The sequence below is a fragment of the Sorex fumeus genome, unplaced genomic scaffold, assembly GCF_029834395.1.
Source record: "Sorex fumeus unplaced genomic scaffold, SorFum_2.1 ptg000002l, whole genome shotgun sequence".
In the NCBI taxonomy this organism is placed as follows: domain Eukaryota; kingdom Metazoa; phylum Chordata; class Mammalia; order Eulipotyphla; family Soricidae; genus Sorex; species Sorex fumeus.
In genome coordinates, this window is record NW_026606059.1 from 75,663,165 (window position 1) to 75,689,572 (window position 26,408).

The window sequence follows — 26,408 nt, forward strand, 5'->3', positions numbered from 1 at the left end:
AATGATGAAAGAATTGTCGCTAACATTTGAAGGCTCAAACCTAACTCAAAAGTGAATCAGACAGGGGAAGTTACTTACCCAATTGTCTGAACCCCCTAGTCAGCACCCTGATAAATGCTTTCTGGAGAGGAACTCCTTACGAAAAAGAAAACACAAAGACACCAGGATAATTCAGAAAGTAGTTTGATCACTTCACCCGTCTCTGTACTCTTAAAAATATATGCTTTCCTCTGCCTCTGTTGGTGACTGTCTACTTAGGGAATAAATATTCTCTAAGTGCCTGACCTGTACATCTAGGCTTGGAGTTCTCAGAATACTCAGGCAAGCTGAACAGCATGTCTGCACACACGTATGAAGAGGTATATGTAGGAGAACAACTCCAGATGCTTTTAAAATACATTCAGAGAGGACACAGAAGTGAAAATGCTGGATGTACTACTTGGGGAATTAAAGGAAGGGGTAATCGACTCTCCATTCACAGACATAATAAAAAGTAATCTTGGTCTGTAGAACAATCTGTATATTTTTCAAAGTGACTAAATGCATATAATTTTATATAATTTAACAACAACTCTACAATGTAGGGCTGGTAAAATCACCTCCATTTTATAAATGAGGAAGCCGAGAGCATGCGTGATTATCCATGATAGCACATCCACTTTGGGTAATAACAGTCGGAACTAGATTCAGCCAAATCGGACCACATCATGGGCTCTTTCTCATACTTTTCCTCCATTTCTGATTTTTATAATGCGACAGTATAAGTTTCTCAAAATTACAGAAGGAAATGAAACACTCAGCAAACATTCTGCTCCTGGCCTAATTCGTATTACATTTTGTATAATGCATGTTTAACATATTTTAATTCATTTTTCTTTACTCTCAGAATGACTTTTGAAATCTATGCAACAGGGAGACACAGAATACCTTTTATGCAGAAAACCACATTTGCCTTCAAACATAACAACAAAATATATCTAATTTTCACAAATATGTTTTATCAGCTGACCTTGAATTTTATAATATTTTGCTGGCTAGCGCATGATTTGTTGTTCTGTTCCCCCTTCAAAGTAAGCGGATTTTCTTTTGTGATGCTCCCATAAAAGTCGTTATTAGAAAGTTGTGTTCTCTAAATGAGATCAAAAAACTATTTATGCACTGTACTTTTAGGGCTAGAGGCCTTGAATATGACCCCTTCTTGCCACATTTTTTTTTTATAGTTTCATGTTCATGTGTTCCTTTCCTTCCCTGTGAGTGAGAACTAGTGACTCCATTCTAAGGAATAGAATTACAAAAGTGATGAACACCACTTCCAAAATTAGGTAGAGAAACACGATGGTTTTCGTGTGGTATTCTCTTCCTTGGGCTGTAGCTATAGCACATTAGGTAGGGTGTTTGCCTTGCACGTGGCCCACCCGGGTTCAATTTCTCCTTCCGGCAAGCTACCGAGAGTATCCCGCCCACAAGGCAGAGCTCCCCGTGGCGTATTTGGCATGCCAAAACCAGTAATAAGTCTCACAATGGAGATGTTACTGGTGCCCAATTGAGCAAATTGATGAACAACGTGAGGACACTGCAGCGCTATTCTCTTCCTTGCTTGCTTGGCCAGAGAGAAAAGCATTGCTACATTAGGGTTGCTCTGGGAAGGCCAAGAAGGAAAGAACAGTCGATAGCTCTAGTGTTGATAATATTATGATGATGAACTTGTAATCAGATGATCCTTACTTGAGCCTCCAGATGACACAGCAATCCTAGCTATTGTTTAGACTTCAGCTCTGTGAGAAATCCTGTGCTTAGATTTGTACGCCCTAGAAACAGAACATACAGGGATCTGGTTCAATCTTCGGTAGCTAATGTGGTGCCCTCCAGGAGTGCCAAGTGTGATCTCTGAGCACAGAGCTAGGAATAATCCTTGAGCACCACCATTTGTGACCCAAGCTGCCTCTCTTCAAAAAGAAAAAAGAAAAGAAAAAGAAAACCCAGAATAAAGAGCAGTAGAAAACCTACATAGAACCTTACAAATAATCCTATGCTAGACCTGAGTTTTCTGTCTTCTTATTAGCAATGTAAAATCTGTAAAAACCTATAGAAAACATACAGATAATTGGAATGGAGACTCCCTAATTTTTCTAAACTAAGTGAAAGATTTTATGAGGAAAGCAGTGTAAGAGTAAATGAATAACTTTTTAAGAAAACATGCTTTAAACACAATATTTCACATAGCAAGGAAAATGGATGTCGAGTCTCAAAAAAGAGTTTCTAAGATAATTTCACAAGTACCCCCAAAGTACCTAGGAACTATTACAAATTATTGTTCTATGATTTGAATATGGTCTGGAGCGATAGCACAGTGGTAGGGCATTTGACTTGCGTGCAGCCAGCCTAGCTGAGTCGGGTTCAATTCCTCTGTCCCTCTCCGAGACCCCAGCAAGCTACCGAGAGGATCTTGCTCTCGCGGCAAAGCCTGGCAAGCTATCCATGATGTATTCAATATGCCAAACACAGTAACAACAAGTCTCAAAATGGAGACGTTACTGGGCCTGCTCGAGCAAATCGATAAACAATGGGAGGACAGTGACAGTGACAGTGATTTGAATATATGCAAGATTTCTTGCTCCTGAGTCATCACAAGCTCATCACTGAGCATTACAGAAATGGCTCACACAGAGTCATACTCAAAAGTTAGTTGCTTATGCCAGGAAAACATTACAAGATACCAAAGCTTGTCAATGCTAATGGAGAACTATTCGTAAATTATAATATGTAAAATGGTGATATTCCAATAGTTTTTAAATCTCCTTATTTTATGAAGCATATAGAGTTATTCCCATTTAATCCCAATCTTTAAGACCAAATTAAAGGAATACAAAATACTACTTATGTCTACTCTACTGATGTCCAATATCTCATATTTCTCAACTTTAAGTTACTGCATATCAATGTTTATATTTAGCTAAGATCACCATTAGAACCACACTACCTTGAAATAACATTTATTATAACCATGCATTTAAGAAGTGCTATAAAATATTTTAAAAAGAATTTTGAATGGCAAGTCTTTCCCCAAAGTCAGGAAGGCAGACTTTTACTTTTTATTTATTTATTTTTTTCTTTTTGGGTCACACCCGGCGATGCACAGGAGTTACTCCTGGTTCATGCACTCAGGAATTACACCTGGCGGTGCTCGGGGGACCATATGGGATGCTGGGAATCAAACCTGTGTCGTCCATGTTGGCTGCGTACAAGGCAAACGCCCTACCCGCTGTGCTATTGCTCCAGCACCAGGAAGGCAGACTTTTAAAGACACTCAAGAAGAACATGTTGGTTGGTATTTCAGAAAATGGGCTTCATCTAGCACCTTCTCTTTTTAACTTCTACTTCCAGAAAAAAGTATTTTTCAGCTGCATACAGTACAATTAGTGTCATATAAATGACAGGTTTATGCTTTATAAAACACTTCCTTAATATCCAAGAATATTGTTAAGAGTAAAGACATTGTATCTCCTGAAGTATGAAAATATTCATGCACACAAACCCATCTAATTAAAGAGTATCTGGGGTTATAACCAGATTTCAACTCTCATGCCTCTACAAAGCAGAAAATGTAGTACTATTCATTATTTTAATTTATAAGCATACTTCTATCATTAGGAAAACATTCCTCCTTCTATCACAATAATAAATACAGCTACTATGTCTAGATATTAATGAAAATTGTAGCCTAACTTGTGGTCTTTTTAATAATCTCATGAGAAGATGATCTTCCATAAAAGTATTCCTTGATTAAAAAAAAAGTACTCCCCTTTTGAAAAAGATGATTTTGAAAAAGAAAAAGAATGAGTAACTATTTAAAACACTGCTTTCTGTTTACGCAAATGCCCTGTATCTTTAAGTTTCTCAGACTCTAAATCAACAGTTTTTACATATGGAAAGGAATTATGTCTCTGTTTTTCTACTTTCGAAATACAAGTCTCAAGTTAAAGAACTTAGACAGTGAATAAACATCCCCATCAGAAGAAAAAGCACATTGAAGAGAGAATAGTAAAGCAAAGATCCTAGTTACACACAAAAGGAAATTTTGAAGACAGTAATAACTAGCAATGTACCAATAATTTTATATTTTCATTTCAACATTATTGCTCCATATTATAATATGCCAATCCCTTAACTGTGCTCACATTATTATATAGTCAGCCTTTTCAGATCCATATGCAACTGACCTCCCTTATTTATTTCTACAGATTTGAATTACAAAGTAAATCTTTAGCATTTGACTTCTTCCCTTCCTTTTGAATTTTAATTAAGTTGAGTAGGAACACTTCCCAGGAGATGTTAGACAGTAGTGCAGGCCCGAGGATGATGATGCGGACCCAGTGATACTGTTGGAGTAGGAGGGAGGGTGGCGGGTTAGGATCCAATCCAAGGCCTCGAACAGGCAAGTCATATGCTCTATTTGACTTATATTTCCCAGTCCCTGGTTTCTTCCATCCTGCCTCTGTTCTCCAGGATGACTTCACTTACTTGATTCTCAACACCAACCTGTCCATTTCCAGAATTTTCTACACACACACACACACACACACACACACACACACACACACAACCTCTAATCCTCTAATTTCTAGAAATCGGACCAACAGGTCATTTTCCCAGGCTTTGCTGCATTAACTGTATTGTGTCTTCTTTGAACAGTTTGCCTGTCCACTCCATTTCCATTAATTCTCCTCAGAGCAGTCAGAGTACAAGAGAAGCCAGGATCTTGGCCTCCCTGAGGGACAATCTACAACCTCCATCAATAATGAATTTCCCCAACGGTTCCCAAGAGGAACAGGGTACAATTAAAAAGGTTATAAGTCCTTGCACTACTAGAACCTAAGGGCATCCGTGAGTGAAACTGGCTTAAGCCCAATTAGAGGAATCAGTGCATTTGTCTTCTCTTGGAACAACCCTGCTCTTACGGTTCCCATCAATTCAGTATAAATCTGACTGATCTTATCCAAGAAGTTAATAGAAAATTGCTCACAGTGGGCGACTGCCACCTCAGTTTCCAAGCAGAGACAGATGGAATTTCCCAGATGGTTTGTCACTGGAAAGTGTGATGCTGGATGAGACTTCCCAGAAAGCATGGTGGGGCAGAACACCTTCTTGGCCTTCACTCATGTAATCAGAGAGGTTCAGAGATGGAGTCAGTTGAAAACACATCATAACTGCCTCCACCAGCTCAATGTCCCATTCTCCCTCCCTGTCTCAGATGGTTGCAAACCTGACGCTGAAGTGAGTCAGTATTTATCCAGAAACCTGATGGACATATATCCTCATGACAGAAAAAAATGGGAGCAATAGACAGACCTAGCCTCTCTACTGAACCTGGCACTCAAATGATATTAAAAAACATAATATGAACAAAGAAAAATCAACATATATAGCCATTAACAGTGACAATTGATATGGTAAGTTCAGAACAAGATCAATGGATCACGGTCATGGATCACGGTCCTCCCGTTGTTCATCGATTTGCTCGAGCGGGCCCAGTAATGTCTCCATCATGAGACTTGTTGTTACTGTGTTTGGCATATCGAATACGTCACGGGTAGCTTTCCAGGCTCTGCCGTGCAGGCGAGATACTCTCAGTAGCTTGCCGGGGTGGAGGAATCGAATTTGGGTCGGCCTTGTTGGCCACGTGTAAGGCAAACGCCCTACTGCTGTACTATCGCTCCAGCTAAGATCAATGGAAAGTAGGAGAAATTGAATTATGGACTCAGAGCAGGATGGAGGCAATCTTGCAGAATGAGATCTGAAATCTTGAAAAATATATCCATCATAGATACTCAAGAAAACTTAGAGGAAAAATCATTTACTTATTATATATTCATTGGGCCTGAAGGAGATGCTGCCAAGCAGTGCTCAGAACATCCAGGAGCAACTCCCAGAGGTATCAGGCAGGCAGTTCAGTATAAGGTTAAAGAATATGGTCCTAGGGATCACATGGCGCCCAATACCAACCTCTCCACATCCAGCATTTTTTACACACACACACACACACACACACACACACACACACACACACTCCTGTAGTCCTCTAATTTCTAGAAACCGTAGTCCTCTAATTTCTAGAAACCAGACCAACAAATTTTCCCAGGCATTAACTGTCTTGCCTTGTGTCTTCTTTGACACAGTTTGCCTGTCCACTCCATTTCCATTAACTCTCCACAGAGCAGTCAGAGTAAAAGAGAAGCCAGATCTTGGCCTCTCTGAGGGACACATCTACAACCTCACAGTGCTCAGGACCTCCTGGGCTGTGACCTGCCAAATACAGGGAAAACACTCAGTTCCAGAGAACAAACTAGAGTTGGTCTCATGCCAGGCATGTACTGTAACCCTGAACTATCTCTTTAGCCCCTGATTCATTTTCCAAATAGAGATGAAGCAACACATCACATTTTATTAGGGTCTAGTATAGAACAAACTGATTACTTCCATATATTATAAAATGATCCTTATAATATATCTAACATACTTTACCAGCCATCACTAGGATAATTTTTTTCCTGTGATGGAAAAACTTTTAACCTCTACTCTCTTAATCTTTCTTGAAAATTTATTTGTGAATCCTTCCCCATTGTCCAGACACTGTTCCAGATGGGAAGATGCCAGTAAAAGACAAAAATTATATAGACTTCAGAAGCAAGAGACACATAAAATGACAGGTACAAGTACATGATAAATGCTCTTTTCCTAGAAAATAGAAAGCATCATGGAAATGCTTGAGGAATGACAATCCATTCCAGCCAAAGACTACAGGTAAGATCTATTTTATAGTGAGTTCAAGCTGAGTCTTTGAAAATTGGAGTTTGTATGGGAATTGGGAGCAAAAGAGAGAAGAAAGGACTTTCCAAGAAGAGAAAAATAAGATCAAGTGTACAAAAAATTAAGAAAAGTGTTTACACAGAGCATCACAGGGAGTTTAGGTTGATTAGAGTCTACACTGAGAGTAGAAAATAGGTAAGGGTGAGAAGGTGAGTCTTGTGATGGCAATAGTAGACTCTACCAAAAAAACTAGAACTTTTTAAACACAAAAATACTCTCAAAAGAGGCTGCTTTGCTTTCAAAACACACTGATTTGGGTAAAGAAAAAGGACACAAGAGTCCAGAATGATAATACAGTGGGTGGGGTGCTTGCTTCCTAGATGGCTGACTCGGGTTTAATCCCCAGGCACTCAATATGGTCCCTAAATACCACCAGAAATAATTTCTGGGTATAGAGCCAGGGGTAATCACTGAGAACCACTGGGTATGGCCCTAAAAATGAGAGATAGAGAGAAGTTACAGAAGCAGGAGTTTGAGTACTTGGCTTCTAGGAATATTTTTGGAGATGTCTGATTTAATGGAAAGGATAAAAGTGGTAGTAGTTACAGACACAAAACTGTGTGTGTGTGTGTGTGTGTGTGTGTGTTGTGTGTGTGTGTGAGAGAGAGAGAGAGAGAGACAGACAGACAGACAGACAGAAACAGAGACAAAGAGATAAAGAGAGACAGAGAGACGGAGATAATGGACATTTGAGAGATGAGAGAAGAGGTGGAAATGGAGAAAGAAACATGGAATAATTTATAAACAGATATTCCTGTGGAAACAGGAAAGGAGATGCAGAGATTTTGAACCAAAGGCGATTGAAAGTTGGTAGCCGGAGAGCTGACTAGAGGGACAGGGAAATGGTAGCAAACTTTCCCTGTGTCACTTTAGTTGGAAGAAGTCAGCTTGGATAGGCTTGCAAAACAGTTAAAGTGTGCTTTTAGAGGAAGGGTAAAAAGCCAAGGTTAGAGATTTTTTAATTTAAATGTCACTTGTAAATTAGCTGCTGAAGCTTTGCAAGTGGATAAGCTCCCTGAGGCACTGGGAACAGAGGGAGCAGAGAAGAAAGGCCAGAGTGTTTGGGGAAGCACATGCAGTTAAATTCTAAAAATGCAGGGCCCAGAAAGATATGAGAAGCAGCAAAGTATGGTAGCCCTGATGCCAGATTGAAATGAATAACAAGAAGGGGGATATCACCCACAATATCAGCATCAGGAAAAGCAATGCAAGAATCACAAAAAATAAGTCTTGTGTCAATGAGATGGGAAGGTGGGAGGAGCCACTTGGGAAGTTTACAGTATGGAACTGCAAATACCTGCCTTTTTTCTTTTACATCTTCAGAGCTTTTATTGAACACCTATTATGCAGAGTCAGAGATTCAAAAAATGAATAAGAAAGAATTTAATAATTCTATGCTTTTATTCTAGAATCACAAAAATCATTTAGATGAATTTATTTTTAAATAAAATGTAAAAGTGCATTAATGTCAGGTTTAGATATCTTACATCAAGCACATTTTGCTTTGGTAGGGCTTCCGCAAACAATTCTTCAAGGCTGATTAAAGAGCATTTAGTTTTTGGGGGAGGCGATCTCAGAAACATTCAGTAGATACTGGGAATTAAGCAGCATAAAGGGAGCCAATAAAGGGTATAGTTTCAAAGTCCTGTAGCTCAACTCCCCTGCCGAATAGTAGAAGAGTGAGAAGGACAAGTCTCATATCCTAATGGAAAGGAGAGGAAGTAAGGGTATCTCTTTGCCAACTTCTGTTTATCATTGGTTGAAGATTATTTCTGGAAACATTAATATCACAGCACTTCCAGCTTACTTGGCTTTTATTTTTCCCCCTGAGTCTGGGGAAAATCCTTAAGCAGAGAGTTGCAGATGTTTGTACTAAGAGTCATAAGTATATGAAGGGAGGGTGGAGACAGGCAGGTAGGGATACATTTACTTACAGGGCAAAACGGAAGACTGGCAATGAATGGCATCAGAGATTGGTACTGCATGAGGCAGAACAGGAAGGGGAGAAATCTAATACTTCTGCTGTTTCTTGTAATGTGGTTCAGTATCGTGCAATCCTTTTCTTTATACATTGCTATGAATATAACACTCTTCAAACATCTCAAGTGTAATTTAATGTATGCATTATTTCATTACTCAGTCAATAAACTGTCTTTAATGCCCCTTGTATGCCTATTTTTATTTGTAGAATTCAAGGTCAGATGGTAAAATCAATAAGACTCTATTCAGATTAAACAGCATTGAGAGAGTGAGATTTCCCTACCAAATTTAATTTACTGAATTTAACAAGTTGTGCTTAGTTTACTACACATTAAGGAAACTGAGACTTCCTATTTGTGCTCGTTATATTAAGCACTTGCAGAATTACAATGGTTAGCTGAATCCCCTACTACTGGCAGCTGATAAATCCAAAATAAAGAGAGGGCAAATGTCACTTAAGTTCCAAAGACACAGTGTTACAAAAAAATCGCTGCTATTTGGTACTTATTTCAGAGTTTAGAAGTTCCAGCATAGCAGAGATTCCATATACCATTGACTTATTGTTCTTAAGAAACCATGGGAAAAGCTTCAAGATATAAATCAATTTAAAAAAAAAACTCCAAAGCAGATATTAAGCAGAATTGATTTTAAATTTTAAATTTAACATTTAAATTTAAATACATTTCATTTAATTTATCTGATTTTAAAAATCAGGTGAACCTATTTTTACATTGTGTTCCTCTAAGTGTTCCTTTGATATTTACAAAGAATAACATCTCAAGATTTCAAAAAAAATGTAGTTTGAGTCCCAATGATGGCACTTTTGTAATCTAGTCCCAACACAGCAGTGGGAGGTTGGAGAGAAGACTTGGCTGATTCAGGCAAACAATTCATTCAGCATGTGCCTTACTGGGAAAAAAATTGGAAACTTGTAATTTTTATCGATTTGGAGTCTTTGAATGTTAATTTACTCTGCCGACTTAGAGAGTGTTTTGGAAGAGATTGACATTCAAATGGATAAACTCTGAATAAAGCAGACTCTCATCCACAGTATGAGTGGGACACCTAATTAGGGGAAGACCCCCATAGTACCAAAAGATTGATATCTTCAAGCAAGAAGAAATTCTCTAATAGACTGATTTTGCATTTCATCTATCCATTGACTCTCAGGGATCTCTAGGAGCCAGACAATCCACACAGTGTATTTTGCAATTATAATTGTGGCCATTATAATTGTGAAGTCTAGTTACTTTTATGTATCTGTATCTAAATTGACAAAGAAATACATGTGCGCACACACACACACACACACACACACGAACACGCACACTCTCCACTAATTTTGTTTTTCTAACTTTCATGGAGTACTAGAAAATAGTAAAATTAATCATGCAAAATAGCCAAAGGCCCAAGATCTACAGATTTACTTGTTTAATTTGTAGTGTTTTCAAATTTAAATTTCAGTGTTTTAGAAGAAATTTAATGGTTTCTTTCTATAGGTCACTGAGCAATAACAGAAGTTAGTTATTAACAGGACATTCTACTTTACTTAGTCACCACAAATTCCTTTAGAGCTAACTTATATTATAATTCCTATGTTACAGAAAAAAGTTAGTCTAAGGTACTTGATTTTAATATTGGTTTGGGGTCAGACTAGGTATTTGGCTGCCAAAGTATATCTTCTAAATGCTTGTACAAGAACTAAATTGGATAGATGTAAAATTTATAAAGCACGTTGATGATATCCGGTTCTCTGAAAGTATAAACTACTTTGTCTCCTATCATCAAACCATTAAAGCATGAGGTATCTACACAAGATAATGAGGTCTAGGCAAAAAAGATCCACACAAACTTTACTTATATGTTCATGTGATATTCACCCAAGAATTTTTTCCCATCAAATCCATTTGTTTGATGACTGCATATAGCCTATATTTCATGAGATGTTCTATATGCATCCACATGTCTGGTTTGTGAAGGCTTCCTGCAGAAGGTGGCATATTGCTCAGGCACTTCAAGATGGGAACTTGAAAGATATAAAAAGGATTTGACATCTGGCATGGTGACTCAATTAATTACTGTGTTGGATTAATTAGTGTGCTGAATCTTTTGAGCCAATGCCATGAATCTGAGTAGAGCAACAGTACACTGGTTGGCTCATAAGCAATTTAGAAGAGTGTGCTTATTCCAAATATGATTCAAGGTTGTGAAAGAAAGGGTAAGCGGGCTATATATCTTTTTATAAGGAAAATCTCATGATATAATATATATCTCCTCGATAGCACAGCGGGTAGGGCGTTCGCCTTACAAGCGGCCAACATGGCCGGCCCGAGTTCGATTCCTCCGCCCCTCTCGGAGAGCCCGGCAAGCTACTGAGAGTATTCGATATGCCAGACACAGTAACAACAAAGTCTCCAATGGAGACGTTACTGGGCCCGCTCGAGCAAATCGACGATCAACGGGAGGGCCTTTACCTTTTACCTTTACCATGATATGCAATAAATATATTAGAGTACTGTCCAAACTTCAAAGAAGTAAAACAAATTATGGCAGTCTTTGAATTATCTTCTAAGTACTCAGTCTATGAATTATCATATTTTATCAAAGTAAAAATATCATGTAACTCCAATAAATGAACATTTTGTATATAATTTATGCATTTATAATTCATGTAAAGAAATCCAAAACAATTTGATCATGTTCAAATCATTGTGAGGGAGACTTGTATTGTTTATATAAATATGTTTGAGTATTTCTGCTAAAATATAAGGCAGAATTAAAAACACAACCAAAAGGCAGGATTAAATCAATGAATCCATTTTCAACACTCTAGTGTCTAAAGAGGAATAAGTACAGGGTATCTATTAGCTAATAGTTCTGTAATTCAAATAGCAATGAGACTGGAAGTACTATATAAGACATATATAAGTACTATATAAGTACTATATAAGTATAAGTACTATATAAGACATATTTAGTGGTATTGAATCAGAAGTTACGAGTGCTATGTTATTTCAAGAAAAAAGATATTTGAAAGAATATTTGAGAAAAGAAATTATATTTAAAAATAGATAAAATATTAGAATTTCAGAGAAAAGAAACCCTGTATTTAAGCTCTAAAGCAAAAGAACAAAGCTAGGCATTTATTTATTATTTTTTTAAGAAACTATTATTCACTCCTGACTTTTGATACTCTAGAAAGTATTCATATATTTCAAATAGTATAAAAAAACAAAAAACTTTTTCTCTAACAGTTTATTTAAAAACAAATACTCAGTATGGTACTCGGTATTAAAAAACAAAATTCAAAATTTCAATTAAAATTATACCATCTAAGAGAAATTATTTAACTGTATACCTTTCACAAAATGCAATTTCCCACATATCATAATTCAGATTTTATTTTAAAATGTATGAAAGTATCATTGTTTATAGATAGAATGACATAAATATTAATGAAAATGTCCTTGCAAACATTATTTTGATATAAACAGCAGAAATGTTAATCTCGCCCATTAATAAGAGCTGCCCTCCAGTGGCAGTTCACTTTTGAGGAAAAGAGAGAAAGAAAGTGCTAAAGTTAGTGTTGGCGTCAGGCAGTGAGAAACATGGTCAGTGTCTAAAGACCTAAAAGCAATTTTAAGCAATCCAAGAAAATCAACATAAACCCCAAGATAAAAATGAGTTTATAATATAGAATTTAAGCCAAATATTGATAGAAAAATCTTCCTGCCTTTGCTTAGAACTGTCTTACTGAAGGACTCAATGGAACCATCTAGCAATACAAGTCAACCAATCAAGACCTTCAATCTTTGTAGGAGTCATATCTCAAACCCTTTTTGAAGTGATTGCTAGTCGACCACATAAAAGTAATTTTCCCAGATTAAATTTTGGACTTGCCCATACACGTGCCTGATCATTAAGTACATGTAAAATTTCTAATATCGTTATTTAAGAAAAAAGATAAAGATTTTGAAAGTAAAAAGTGTATTAGGATATAGAATTTCACGTGTTATGTGAAAGTCTAGTGACACAGATATTCCTTTTTATTCCAATCATTACTATTTAATGACTCCATTGCTTTTGCCTCAGCCAAAGGCAGAAAACTACACCTATCTCAGTTTATTACTGAAGGAGAAATCTATTTCATGTACTAAAGTAGGACTCCAATATTGCTAAATGCAGTCCATTTATCTAAACACTTCTAGGCATACTTATATCCCTACAATATAAACTGAGTCATTTAAGTCATGAGACTTTTTATATAGGCAGCATTTAGAGAGGAGGCCTGAATTTCCTATCTCTAACTTCTGTATCATCAAAAACTGTGAAATGTTTTAAACGTTCATCACTTGTCGTACCACTTAATATAGGAGAGGTCATCATATCCTTATCCCTGGGACTTGTGGAGGTTATATTCCAGAGTGAAGTGGATTTACGGAAGCAGATGGATGCAAAGGGGCTCATCAGACATTGAGAAGAGATTATCTAAGAGGACTCAGGTGTGTTCCGTATAGTCACAAGCTTCCTTACATGGGAAAATGGAACTCAAAAAGTCATTAATGTGAGGATATGAGAACTCCAAGACCCACTATTGCCCTCAAAGATGAAAAGAACCAAATGTGTGTGAACTTCAGAAGCTGGATAAGCGTAGTAGAAAAGGATTCTTTCCTTGAGCCACTCAACCCTGTCACTGATTTTCAGCTAATCTGTTCATTTCAGACTTAGGCCTCTAGAACTACAGGAAAATCATTTGGATTGTTTTACTTTTTTGTTAGTTTATTTTGGGGCCACACTCAACTGCACTCAGGACTTATTCCAGGTGTTGTACTCAGGGATCATTTCTGGCAGACTTGAGAGACTGGGGTAGAGGGGACGGAAGAAGTTTGCCTCTTGCAAGGCAAATGCTCCACCTGCTGTACTATTACTTTGTCCCTTCATTTGTATTGTTTCAAGCCACACAGTTGGGGTGATGTGCTAAAACAGCAAGATGAACTCATACGCCCATTAAGAAATGAGGTTTCGGGGGCTGGAGTGATAGCACAGCGGGTAGGGCGTTTGTCTTGCACTCGGCCAACCTGGGTTCGATTCCCAGCATCCCATATGATCCCCTGAGCACCGCCAGGAGTAACTCCTGAGTGCAGAGCCAGGAGTAACCCCTGTGCATCGCCGGGTGTGACCTAAAAAGCAAAAAAGAAGAGGTTCGAATGTGACCAAACCTCCCATCTTCCCATTATTGTTTCACACACCTAGTTAATCAATTGTCCATATAATTTTACCTAATCTTACCTACAGATAGATTCCCTGACTTTTTTTCCTCAAAATGTTAGAAAATAAATAAAATTGCTAGTCATTCAATCTTTTATTTTTTCTAGTGAAGCAAGGCAGTTTGTTGAATGAGTCTTCCAAAGATATGAGACAGTGCTTCAATTCGAAAGTAAACAAATTGGCAAAAAAATTAAAAGATAAAAAATAAATAAATAAATTTTTAAAAATCAGAAAAAGAAAGCTAAACAAACAAACAAAAAAGAAAGACATGAGAGGAGAGAAATGGAAGCGATGTATTCAGGAGAGAACATGGGTTTCTCCAGCATGGAAATAAGCCAAGAAGCAAGCGAGACACGTGTTTAAGGGAGAACACTGGATTGAAGAACAAGCCAACATGCTTGCTCTTAAAGCCACAACTGACATTAACAAGGAATAACAAAGGTGTTTATTTCTTCCTTTTTCATGTACACCTGTAATATATGACTATTAATTCATGTCATCTTAAAACTAAAAGCTTTTGAATATATTATTAAATGTGAATAGTACGAGTCTGGCTAAACAGATAAAGTAGCATCCTTATAAATTACCTCAGGAAACAACCATTTAGTTTGATTAACCTGTTTCTTTCTGAATGCAGTGTATATTACTGCCAGAAACAAAACACTTGAACAATAGCCAAGTTTTTTGGTCCATGGGAAAAGAAAACAAATTGTTAGTAACTTCACTGGGAAACAAGGAGAGATCACGTCTGAACTCGGATAAAATATTAGTCAACCTTTCTAGAACATTCACATACCAAAGAATTATTATTCAGGTCCATCTTCCCAGAGAAGGGTCCCCACGTTGTTCCCACAGGAAGCTGCTGCCGACTCTGAATTTTGCGTTCCCCATCTTTCTGAAACACTTCCAGCTCTCCTGCAGACAATGAAAACAAGAGGTGTTTAGTGTATTTTCACTTGTGATGTAACCACCACCACCTGTTTTTGTGTTTGCTTTACAAATCCAATATTCTCAGGATTCACATAAAGAGAATTAATTATGCCTGTCTGCAAAACAACCAATCTTATGATCATGAGAGGATAATAAAACTTGTTCGAATAATTGTGTTCAAATTCAGTTCAATTTCTGTCTTGCACCTTTTCACAAACATCGTCTACTGAAGATAATTCTATTTAGCAAGTCTGTGAAAGAACTGCAACACTTTCTCAAAAAACAAAACAAAACGAAACAAAACTCCATTGCCCAAGCAGATAGGGGTAAAACATTGGCGCAATGCTTTAAGATCACCTTTTTGTTTATTTGGTTGTTTGGAGGGACGACTGGTAGTGCTCAGGGCTTATTCCTGGCTCTGTGCTTAGGGATCACTTCTGAGGATGCTCTGAAACCCATATATGATACTGGGGATAAAATCCAGTTCTATTATATCTAAAACCCAGTATATTATCTCTCCAGGCCCAGATTTACCATTCTTTTATTTAATCACCGATTTCTAACCAATTACAATGAAAGGTGTATTCTTTTTTTTTCCCCCTTAAATTTTTATTAGTGAAACACCATGAGGTGTTCACCAGTTGTAGACTTAGAAATTTTTGTGCTTGGGTTTCAGTTATATAACGATCAAATACCCATCCCTCCACCAGTGCCCATTCTCCACCACCGCTGATCCCAGTATCCCTCCCACCCCCCATCTCCCCATCTTACCCCACCTCTGTGGCAGGGCATTCCCTTTTGTTATCTCTCTCCTTTTGAGTGCTGTGGTTTGCAAAAGAGGCATTGAGTGGCAATCATGTTTGGTCTATAGTATACTCTCATCGCACATCTCCCATTCTGAGAGGAACCTCCCAACACCCTTTATTTGGTGCCCCCTTCTCTATCTGAGCTGCCTTTCCCCCTGGCGTGTGCGGCTGCACTCAAAGCCATGGAGCAAAACTTCTGGTACTAATCTCAGCCACTCTTGGGTGTTAGTCTCCTATTTTGTTACTTTATGTTACCCAGATGAATGCAATCTTTCTCCGTCTGTCCCTCTCTTTCTGACTCATTTCACTTAGCATGATACTTCCCATATAGTACCACTTGTATGTAAATTTCATGACTTCATCCTTTCTAACAGCTGCATAGTACTCCATTGTGTAGATGTACCAAGGCTTCTTTAACCAATCATCTGTTCTTGGGCACTCAGGTTTTTCTAGATTCTAGCTATTGTAAAGAGTGCTGCAATGAACAAACAAGTGCAGATGTCACTTCGACTATACTTTTTTACCTCTCTGGGATATATTCCCAGGAGTGGAATTGCTGGGTCAAATGGGAGCTCAATTTCTAATTTTTTGAGGATCATCCATACTGTTTTCCAAAAGAGCTGAACCAGTCGGCAGTGAAGGAGAGTTCCTTTCTCGCCACATCCGTGCCAACACTAGTTGCTTTTAGTCTTTTGCATGTGGGCCAGTCTCTGTGGTATGAAATGATATCTCATTGTTGTTTTGATCTGCATCTCCCTGATTATTAATGATGTAGAGCATTTTCTCATGTGCCTTTTAGTCATTCGGATTTCTTCTTTGGGAAAGTTTCTGTTCATTTTGTTGCCCTATTTTTTGGATGTTTCTTCTTGTGGAATTCAACCAGTACTTTGTATATCCTTAATATCAACCCCTTGTCGGATGTATATTCTTTTTCTTTTTTTGGTTTTTGGGTGCACAGGGGTTACTCCTGGCTCTGCATTCAGGAATTACTGCTGACTGTGCTAGGGGGGACCATATGGGATGCTGGGAATCGAACCCGGGTTGGCTGCGTGCAAGGCAAACGCCTTACCCGCAAACGCCCTACCCACTGTGCTATTGCTCCACCCCTAAAAGGTATATTCTTTAGGCAATAACTTTACTATGACTAAACTGTTTAGTGTATATCTTGGAAAGTTTTCCAAAGTACTTGATTTTCTGAAATTATTACTGGTTTTAGTAGATAAATCATCTATATGCACAAATGGTAAAGATGCATATTTTTTAAACATGAAAAAACATTTAGACATATCTTAATTGCTTTATTTAAGACTTTTGGTCCAAAGTTTATCAAAATGTTTTGGACAAAAATCAGATAAAAATGTTGATTTAGGGTGGTCTTCTTTCAATTCTTCCACTTTTTAAAAATAATTAAATGAAAATATGAAATTAAGTATATACATTGATATGAAATAGGAACTCATTATGTACTCAGTTAAATATAAATTGATTAAAATTTAAGTAAACAAGGACTTCAAACTTCAGTGAATGGCTTTAGCCTAAGCTTTTTTGGGGGTAAACACGAAACAAAATCTAAATTTTGGTGTTGACCTCAATGGCAATTCACAGGTATAAAATTTATAATGTTGCTTGCTTAAAACAAATATAGTATTATACTTCAGGATTATTTCAATACAATCAAAGAATATTATGGCCTAAGTAAAGTGGAAAAAGAAAAAAATCACCAAAAATTGGAAATTCAGTCTTTAATTAAATTTCTGAGACATATGTCTTGATGGCATGTCATTACAAATGTATTTTTAAATTTTAAAGTATCAATCCCAATAATATAATTTATTATTTTTAGTGGCATTTCTTCTCTGCCTGCTCAACAGCATGCATGAGCCTGGGAAGGAATGGAAAAATACAAAATATATATAAATGAAAATTCATATCAAATCATAAGCAGAGGAAAAATGTTTAATAGAACAAAATGCATTCAGTAATACATTTTCCAAATGATATATGTCATGGCAGAAAACATATCATGAAATTTTTGCCTTAATCTGCTCTTAGTTTCTTTTCAGGTCAATAACTGTCATTAATTATCTAGATTGAATCTTGATGTTTTTAAAAGCAGCACCATCAACCTGAGTTCACTTGTCTCAACCTGAGTTCAATTATGTCTCTTCTTTATATTTATACATTTGCATCCCCTTAGTGAGAGTCAAATGGCTTTATTAATTTTATATTTGATTATCCCCAAATCAAAATCAAAGGATTTAAACCATAATCAGTCAACACAGTGCACAGTTGTTAGGCTATGCTCATTATACAGTGCAAATTTTATCTGCAGAAGTATAAACATAAATTCATCTGTATCTGATCAATACATATGCAAAGGAAATAACAGGTCTGCATTCTCCATAAAATATTCGAATTCAAGGACTCTCCCTCCATGATCCCTTAATCTCGCATTTAAATATGGTGGAGAAATGGTGCAGCTGGGCTGTCACAGGGTGGTGAGATTTTCGGTGGGGACACTGCATACTTGAAACCCTACAACAAACAACTTTATAAATCACACAGTCTGGATAAAAATTAAATTAAAAAATAAAATTAAAATAGGAGAGGTCATTAAACACATTACGACAGATGCTTCTTTTGGATAAGAATTCGCAAGGTGTATCTCATTGTAATTTGTATCTGCATCTCCATAAAATAGTTATGATAAAAGTACAACAGACACTATCTCCCAACTTTCCCTCTTTCCATTCTAATGTATCACTAGCTAGCAGTATGAAGGAGAGCAGATCCATAATCTCTCTAGATTCACTGATTCTGACTTTTGTTTTCTATAATTGTAAAGTATGATTTTTTTCTTTTTTTAAAATTTATTTCTTTATTGAATCACTGTGGGAAAAGTTACAGGGCTTTCGGGTTTAGGTCTCAGTCATGTAAATATCAAACACATTTCCCTTTACCAATACTTATTTTTAACCGCGAACCCCAATAGAACCCCACCTCTCACCCCTCCCAATTCCTGTGAGGCAGATGAGTTCTAGTTAATACTCTATCTACTTTGACTAGATACATTGTTTCGATAGAAGATGCACCATTATTGTTTAGAGTTTACGACTCTCCCCCCCCCCCCCCCCCCAATCAGACATGCTGAAACAGCGTTGTGAAATGATTTGCTTTCTACAACTTGGTTTAAGAATAAAATGATGGTTTTGGATTTCTGCTATTTTACTTATTAACCTGGAAGAATTTCTATTAAAAGTTAGATAGTTAAGAGATTGGTTTCTGTGCTCTGGAGTCGTGGCCGTGCCGGAGAGCCGCTCGTGGGGGGCAGCTGGCGACCTCGGTCGGGCGTGAAGGACGGCCCATTACGCCCCCCCTTCCCATGAGGTCCCTGCCGCCCCCAGCCGCAGCTCAAACCTGCTGTCCACAAGGCTCCCGTGCGGCCGCCATCTTTCTTTCCAGAGAGGAGTATGATTTTTAAAAAAAAAAAAACAGTAGTATTTGAGTATTAAACCCTGAAATTCATTCAGAGTTTGCAGTTGAAATAAGAACCTATTACTGATATTGTCACCTGAAAATGTTTTTATCCTTATATAAAATTTTTCTTTGATTTATGCACTGGAATCAGGAACAGTGACATCATCAAAGCTGAGCACTGCAACATGCTCTCGTCGGGACTGGGAGAAAGGCTGGTTCCACACCCCATTTCGTGAGGCCGCACATGTCTCATCACTGCAGGCTCATACCTCTCTGTCCAATAGGCTCTGAAAGATGGTGGTCACCATGCTGCCGAGGGAAAAAGGCAGAAGGGACAATGCCCTTTCCCATCTGGGGTGGCATGGGGCCATAGCTTAATTCACAGTCCAGATGCATTTCTGCCAGAAGCTGCTGGGTCCCAAGATTGGTTTGCGTACCTCTGGGATCATGGCTGTTTAGGAGCCCTAAGAAAATTTTCTGCGTCTGAGAAGAGTTCTTAGAATTTGCAATAATATTTATACTTATAACAATTTCTTTACAGGTTAAACTTAAAACTTTAATATACTTCAATCCCTCAGCTGAACAATAGTTAAGAACATTACTCTGCATATAAGAATGACACCCAAATAATTTTCTTGTTTTTATGCCCTAAAGGAGTAGTCATGTCACATTTTAGTGATATAAGGGAAATCAAGAGGATCTTTGAAAACCCTTTAAAAATGTTATTCATCCTCTCTTTCTGCTACTGACATTTTTCATTTGAAAAGGGTTCAGACTCAGTCAAACAGTGACTTCTTATCTATACCTGTGGATTTACAAGCAGGCCTGTCTTTTAATGGATTAAGGACTATAAACTGAAGGAAGATCATAAAGTGATAGTCAAATGTCTCCAAAGTTTTTGAGTTATCTGTGACTGTATAATGACATTAAGCTGACCAAAAGTACTCTTATGAGCTCTTCGAGAGGGCCATACCAAGAGGTTCAGTTTACTTATCACATCAATTGTTACAAATTTCTACACAAGCATGAGAATCCTAGTCTCCAATTTTTGCCTACTAAGTTATTTTGAGATTTGGTGAAATACTTTTGCTGCTAAAATTGTCAAATAAAAGCATTAATCTATTCACAGTAATGCTATGGAAAGTCAGGAATAACTTTTAAATAATGAGCATGTGTATGTTCTAAGACAAATTCATGTACTGATAGCAATTGTAGGAAGAGACTTATAAATGGATGCTAATTTAACTAACATTTGCTTATGGGTATAATATTTTTAATTTTTCAAAGACAATTACATACATGAAATAAAACAGCACTGCACTACAAGCAAGATTTAGTCTCACCCAAAATAAGTTAAATAGCCTCCAATACATTATACCTTTACTGAATTGTTGGCTCATCATTATTAAAGTGGGGGGCTCGTATTCACTTGCTACCTGATAAGGTATTTGTGAACCATGAATTTTCTTTTTCACACAGCATATAGTATGAGAGGTAGGCAGAGCACAGGAATAGGCTGATGGACAAGAAATCAAGGTCCTAGACTGACCTTATTGTACAATGGCTAATCTACTTTAAAACATCAGAGGCAAAAGTCTTGTCCTCAATCAGTTTGTTTGTTATATTCCATTTTGCCTCCATTCACTAATAATTATTATTATTGTTAGTAGTAGTAGTAGTAGTTGTTGTTGTCATAGTAATAGCAGTAGTAGTAATGGAGTAATAGTGGTAGTAAGTGTGTATATATACAAGATTCCTTTTTCATAAGATGGAGATAAAGGGCTTGGGGAATGAAGGGGGTTTTATTGAACAGTTAAACAGTTTTATTGAACAGCTGGATGATGGCACTGGTTTCAAACTAGAATGAAAAAGTGAAAATGGGGCCAGCCTCATGATTTGTGCAAGTTCCTTAACCCTCTGAACTTAAATTTCTGTAAACAAACTAGGACTTACAGTATCTTACATGGTTGCTGTGAGGATGAGGTAAACATACTCAAAATATCTCTTAAATATTTACTTATCAAAAAAGTTGAAGTATCCTAACAGCCTGTCCACACACTTCCATCAACTTATTGACCCACTCAGCCACTTCCCTGTCATCACAAATTCTAGATTCATTTTTTGAATCAGCAGTTTCCATATGATAAATCCACCCCAATTTGCTCTACAGTTCCAATCCAGATTCCAAATCTGACATGATAAATGTAACAAAACTTCACTTGTACCATGCTAATCATTTGTACAATTTTCTTCACTTTCTCAGAACAAAAAGATACTTAGGTTCAAAGTGACCTATCCACTTTAAACATCTTTGTCTGAATCTCAGTGCTACCACAATGCAACTCCACATCGTTGACACAACTTTCTACAAAAAGTGCTCCTAGTCTAATGAACCTTCTTGCTCAACTCCAGTTTAACCCCCATGCCTTTCTGACAACTATTTCCTGAAACCTCGTGGGTATACTAACATCCTACTTGCTTTTGTAAACCCCATTCATGTTGTAAAATCCAAACCAAAGCTATCTCTTTTGTGAAATACTTCCAAATTCCAGAATAAACAATTCTCCTTCAACAGTCTGCTGTTTCACTTAGCATGATACTTTCCATGTAGTACCACTTGTTTGTAAGGTTCATGATTTCATCTTTTCTAACAGCTGCATAGTACTACATTGCGTAGATGTACCAAAGTTTCTTTAATCAGTCATCTGTTCTCAGGCACTCGGGTTTTTTCCAGATTTTAGGTATTGTGAACAGTGCAGCAAGGAACATAGAAGTGCAGATGTCATTTCGACTGTACTTTTTTGCCACTCTGGGATATATTTCCAGGAGTGGTATTTCTGGGTCAAATGAGAGCTCAATTTCTATTTTTTGAGAATCATCCATGTTGACTTCCAAAAGGGCTGAACCGGTCAGCATTCCCACCAACAGTGAACTGAGTCAGAAAGAGAGGGATCAACATAGAAGGATTGCATTCATCTGGGGAATATAAAGTAACAAAATAGGAGACTAACACCCAAGAATAGCTGAGGTAAATACCAGGAGTTTCACTACATGACTTGGAGGTCAGCTGCACATGCTAGGGGAAAAGGCAGCTCAGATTGAGAAGGGAGCACCAAGTAAAGGGTGTTGGGAGGATCCTCCCAAGATGGTAGATGCATGCTGAAAGTAGACTATAGACCAAACATGATTGCCACTCAATGCCTCTTTTGCAAACCATAGCACCCAAAAGGAAAGAGAGAACAAAAGGGAATGCCCAGCCACAGAGGTGGCGGGGGAAGGGGGGTATGGGGGGTGGGAGGGATACTGGGATCCGTGGTGGTGGACAATGGGCACTGATAGAGTGATATAAATGGATATTCGATCATTGTATAACTGAAACCCAAGCACAAAAATTTGTAAGACTACAACTGTACCTCATGGTGTTTCACTAATAAAAATTTTTAAAAAAGTTCTGCCATTTATACTTCAAATTTTTAAGTATTCTATAATAGGTTCTACTTGATAATATCAATAAATTCACTTCAATCAAGGCACAATATCTTGAACTACAGGTATTTTTCAGTTTCTGGTAGTTAATACTATTTGTGGAATGTGATAATTGCAAACTACAAACTGAACATTGTTGTTTGGATGATGATTTTCCTTAAGTTCAGAAACTTAATCTCAGTGCTATTAGAGTTAATTTTAAAGTTGTCTTCATCTGAGTCTTCTCTTTGTATTTTAACAATGGCGCATTTCATTTGTTGAACATTTTATTACATTGACACGCATTACCTCATTGTTGAAATATGGAACAGGATGAAAAATAAAGAAGGCTTATTTTTAACCTGCTGGGTAAGTTCACACAAAATATTTGAGACACATAGGATGGACTAATCAATTTTGGTAAAAGATAATATTGTTAGTGCTGAGGACTGTTTCTCTTATCTTCTTGATAATGCATACTTTTAAAAGTCTGTGATTACTCAAAGACTTATGATAACTTCACTTAAAAAAAGCCCAAAGTCAGAAATCACCACCAAACATACTGAAGCTTTTAAGATTATCAACCCACTTTTATTTTTTTGTCCAAATAAAAGAAATTTACTGGTGGAAAGAAATACTTAATATCACTATGGATACCCTCGAATCTTTTTTCACTGAAGGTACTATCAAGATATTGTTTAGTTTCTCTTTTGAAAAGATTACTTTTGATGTCTCTTCAGAAATAAAGTAGATGAAAACTGGGCAAGAAGAAGGAAACAGAAGTAACACAGAACGTTTAGCATAGTTATCAGCTATCACGCTCCAACTGAATTCAGCATTAAGTTGATGACATAAATGCAGAATATGGTATTTATAGAACATCCCTTGACTCCAGGCTTGGATTTCACAGAAGGACATGGTTACAAGTAAATGAGAGAACAGAAGGTCATTTTCATTCGCTGAAAAATAAACTCTGGACTTGATTTGAACTTGGTTTTAAATATATGACCAAATATCCGAGCAGACTACATGAATTAGTTCATAATGTTTATCAGCACTTCCTACAGCAGAAGAACCCATATTTATATTTTCTTCGTGGTGGGAAAACATTATACATCATGGTATCAAACATGGACAGCCCCGAAGTCATGCTGAGTTCAAAAAGCGCTCAAAGATTCTCAACCTCTCAAAACATTTTCAAAGTCAGCCAAGGTGGCTGAAGTGTGGGCAGAGTTCTTGCTATTTTATGGTTTAACCATTTGACAGCTGCTTTCCAGATATAGAACAGGGTGGCATGATCATTTTACTGCTGATTATCTTCACAGTCAAGGCACTGTCTTGCCACTGTGTATTTCCTCAAGCACTAATAACAGCATGTTCCGTCAGCATTGAAAGACAAAGGGTGCCATTTCTGTGACGCTGTGTTGAACCATCCAAAAGCATGGTTTGGCACAAGAAATGATTGCTCTCGGTGAGTGGCTGCAAACTGCCTTATAGGGATACCTTTTCTGATTTTCCTTCTCCATTTTTGAGTCATACAGTCATAACATACACTAAACTACAGTTTTGAACATAAACTTGAAATACGACATTCCCTATTCAAGTACTCCAGTCAAACCCTGATAAATCAGGCCGGCCATGCAGTGATCTTATCCCTTCTGACTCTTTAATAAATCGAACCTTGTAAGTTTGTACTGTTGGAAGTTGTCACTAAATGAAATTGTGACCTTATCCGGCGCATGAACTTATCCTGCTGACAACTACATTTATTGTGTGGATAAGAAAGGGTGGGGGGGGAGAATAAAGAAAAAATGAGATATTTGATAATTCTGATCTTAGCCATATGTAACTCTAACAGATGGGATCTTTTTGATGTTCCATTAATGATTTGCCAAAGATGAGTCTCTACTTAGAGAAAAATGCTTGCCCTAGGTAAGTGCTAGAGGCACTGCAGATGGTATTGAATGTGCATGAAGAGGTAGTGGGTGACAGCAGTGAATCAGAAGCTATTAGTCTAACACAAAGAGCCCTGAATTAGCTTGTAATTGCACTGGAAAAGATAACATAATGGTAGAGGCAAAATAGAAACATTTTCTTTTCACATGGTGCTTTCAGGGCCTAAAAACTCTAAAACAAGACACTGGAATTGTCTTGAAACTAAAAGCAAGTTAAATCACTGCATTCCTCAAGAATACAAAAATGCCTCCTTGGGCTCTAGTTTCTGAAAATAAGTCACAGAAACCACCGAGTACAGCATTGTTTTGGAAGAATATTTACATGCACATGCCACCAAATATTGGCCTACAGTATAAACTCAGGAACTGTATGCTTTGTTATGTAGGCTAGCCTTCAGGATTAATTGTGAGACAATGATTACAGGTTTGGGAATTCTATTTGAAGCTTTCTTCTGATTAAAAATGGTCATTTAGAATAAAGAAAGAGGTAAACTCTGGTTCTGGGTAGGAATAATTCTGGTAATAAGTGAAAGATTCAAGTTTTTTTTAAAAAAAAAAAAAACAAACAATACCATGATCTGAAATAACTGGCGAATCTTCACTTGCACATTCATGTACCAAAGAAGTTTTAGTCACAGAGACCAAACATGGAGAAAAAGAAACTTCTATGTTACTTCTTTACTCCATGCCTGTGTCTATGAACACTCCCCTCAGTGCATCCTAGGTGTTGGAAAACCTTCCCGTGGAGGGTGCAAATGCCTGGAAGCGTTATTGGAATAAGGAGCTGCAGTTCCTGGATGCTTTTCAGCTGCTGGAAGGAGAATGGGGGAGTCACCACTCTTTTGCTCAAGAAACCTGGCACCATCTGCTTCTTGGCTGCCAGAAACCGTCCCTGACCTTGCAGACAACACTCCTGGTCACAGGCTGACCCGATACCACTCCTGATTCCAATCTTGAGAAGCATAGGATGTGCTTCAGGAGATATGGTTAGGGAGGACTTAGCCTTGGAAGGGGGCGGTCTGGGCAGCAGACACAGGAAAAGGCAAGGCAGGAGCCACAGCCCAAAGTCTGCTTATCAGCAGGGGCCAGGAAGGACAGATCAGAGCCCACAGAGCTCTGGATACAGAAGGCAAGTTTGCTCCCCAGAGCAGTAACTTTGGCTAAAAGAAAACTAACCATGGGTTCTGCTGGAAGAGAAAGAAGCAGGAGTGGTATGTTTTGTTTAAAATTCAAAGAACTTTCTATTACAATTTAATTTGATTTAAAAAAATTCCCACTTTATTTAAACACCATGGTTTACAAAGTATTCATGATGATTTGTTACAGGCATTCAATGTTCCAACACCAATCCCATCACCACTGTCCCCTTCCCTCCACCATTGTCTCCATTGTTCAACTACCCCTCAAGCTGGTCCCTGTAGCAAGGAATGGTTTATAATGTAATTGAATTAAAAATAATAATATAGAACACCATTGGTCCTCATAGCTTTTACAGGTTTTTTTTTTTTTTTTTTTTTTGCTTTTTGCTTTTTGGGTCACACCTGGCAATGCACAGGGGTTAGTCCTGGCTCTGCACTCAGGAGTTACTCCTGGCGGTGCTCAGGGGACCATATGGGGTGCTGGGAATCGAACCCGGGTCGGCCGCGTGCAAGGCAAACGC

The 26,408-nt window shown here is 37.6% G+C and overlaps 1 protein-coding gene across 2 annotated transcripts in view; it reads right to left on the bottom strand.

Moving 5' to 3' along the window:
• The window catches only part of ZFPM2 (zinc finger protein, FOG family member 2), a 531,451-nt gene that overhangs the window by 235,144 nt on the left and 269,899 nt on the right, over window positions 1-26,408 (bottom strand). For both annotated transcript variants that reach the window (XM_056110089.1, XM_056110088.1), the window contains one exon: window positions 14,912-15,030. In XM_056110089.1, the coding sequence (XP_055966064.1) occupies window positions 14,912-15,030 (119 nt within the window). The remainder of the gene's footprint in view (window positions 1-14,911; window positions 15,031-26,408) is intronic.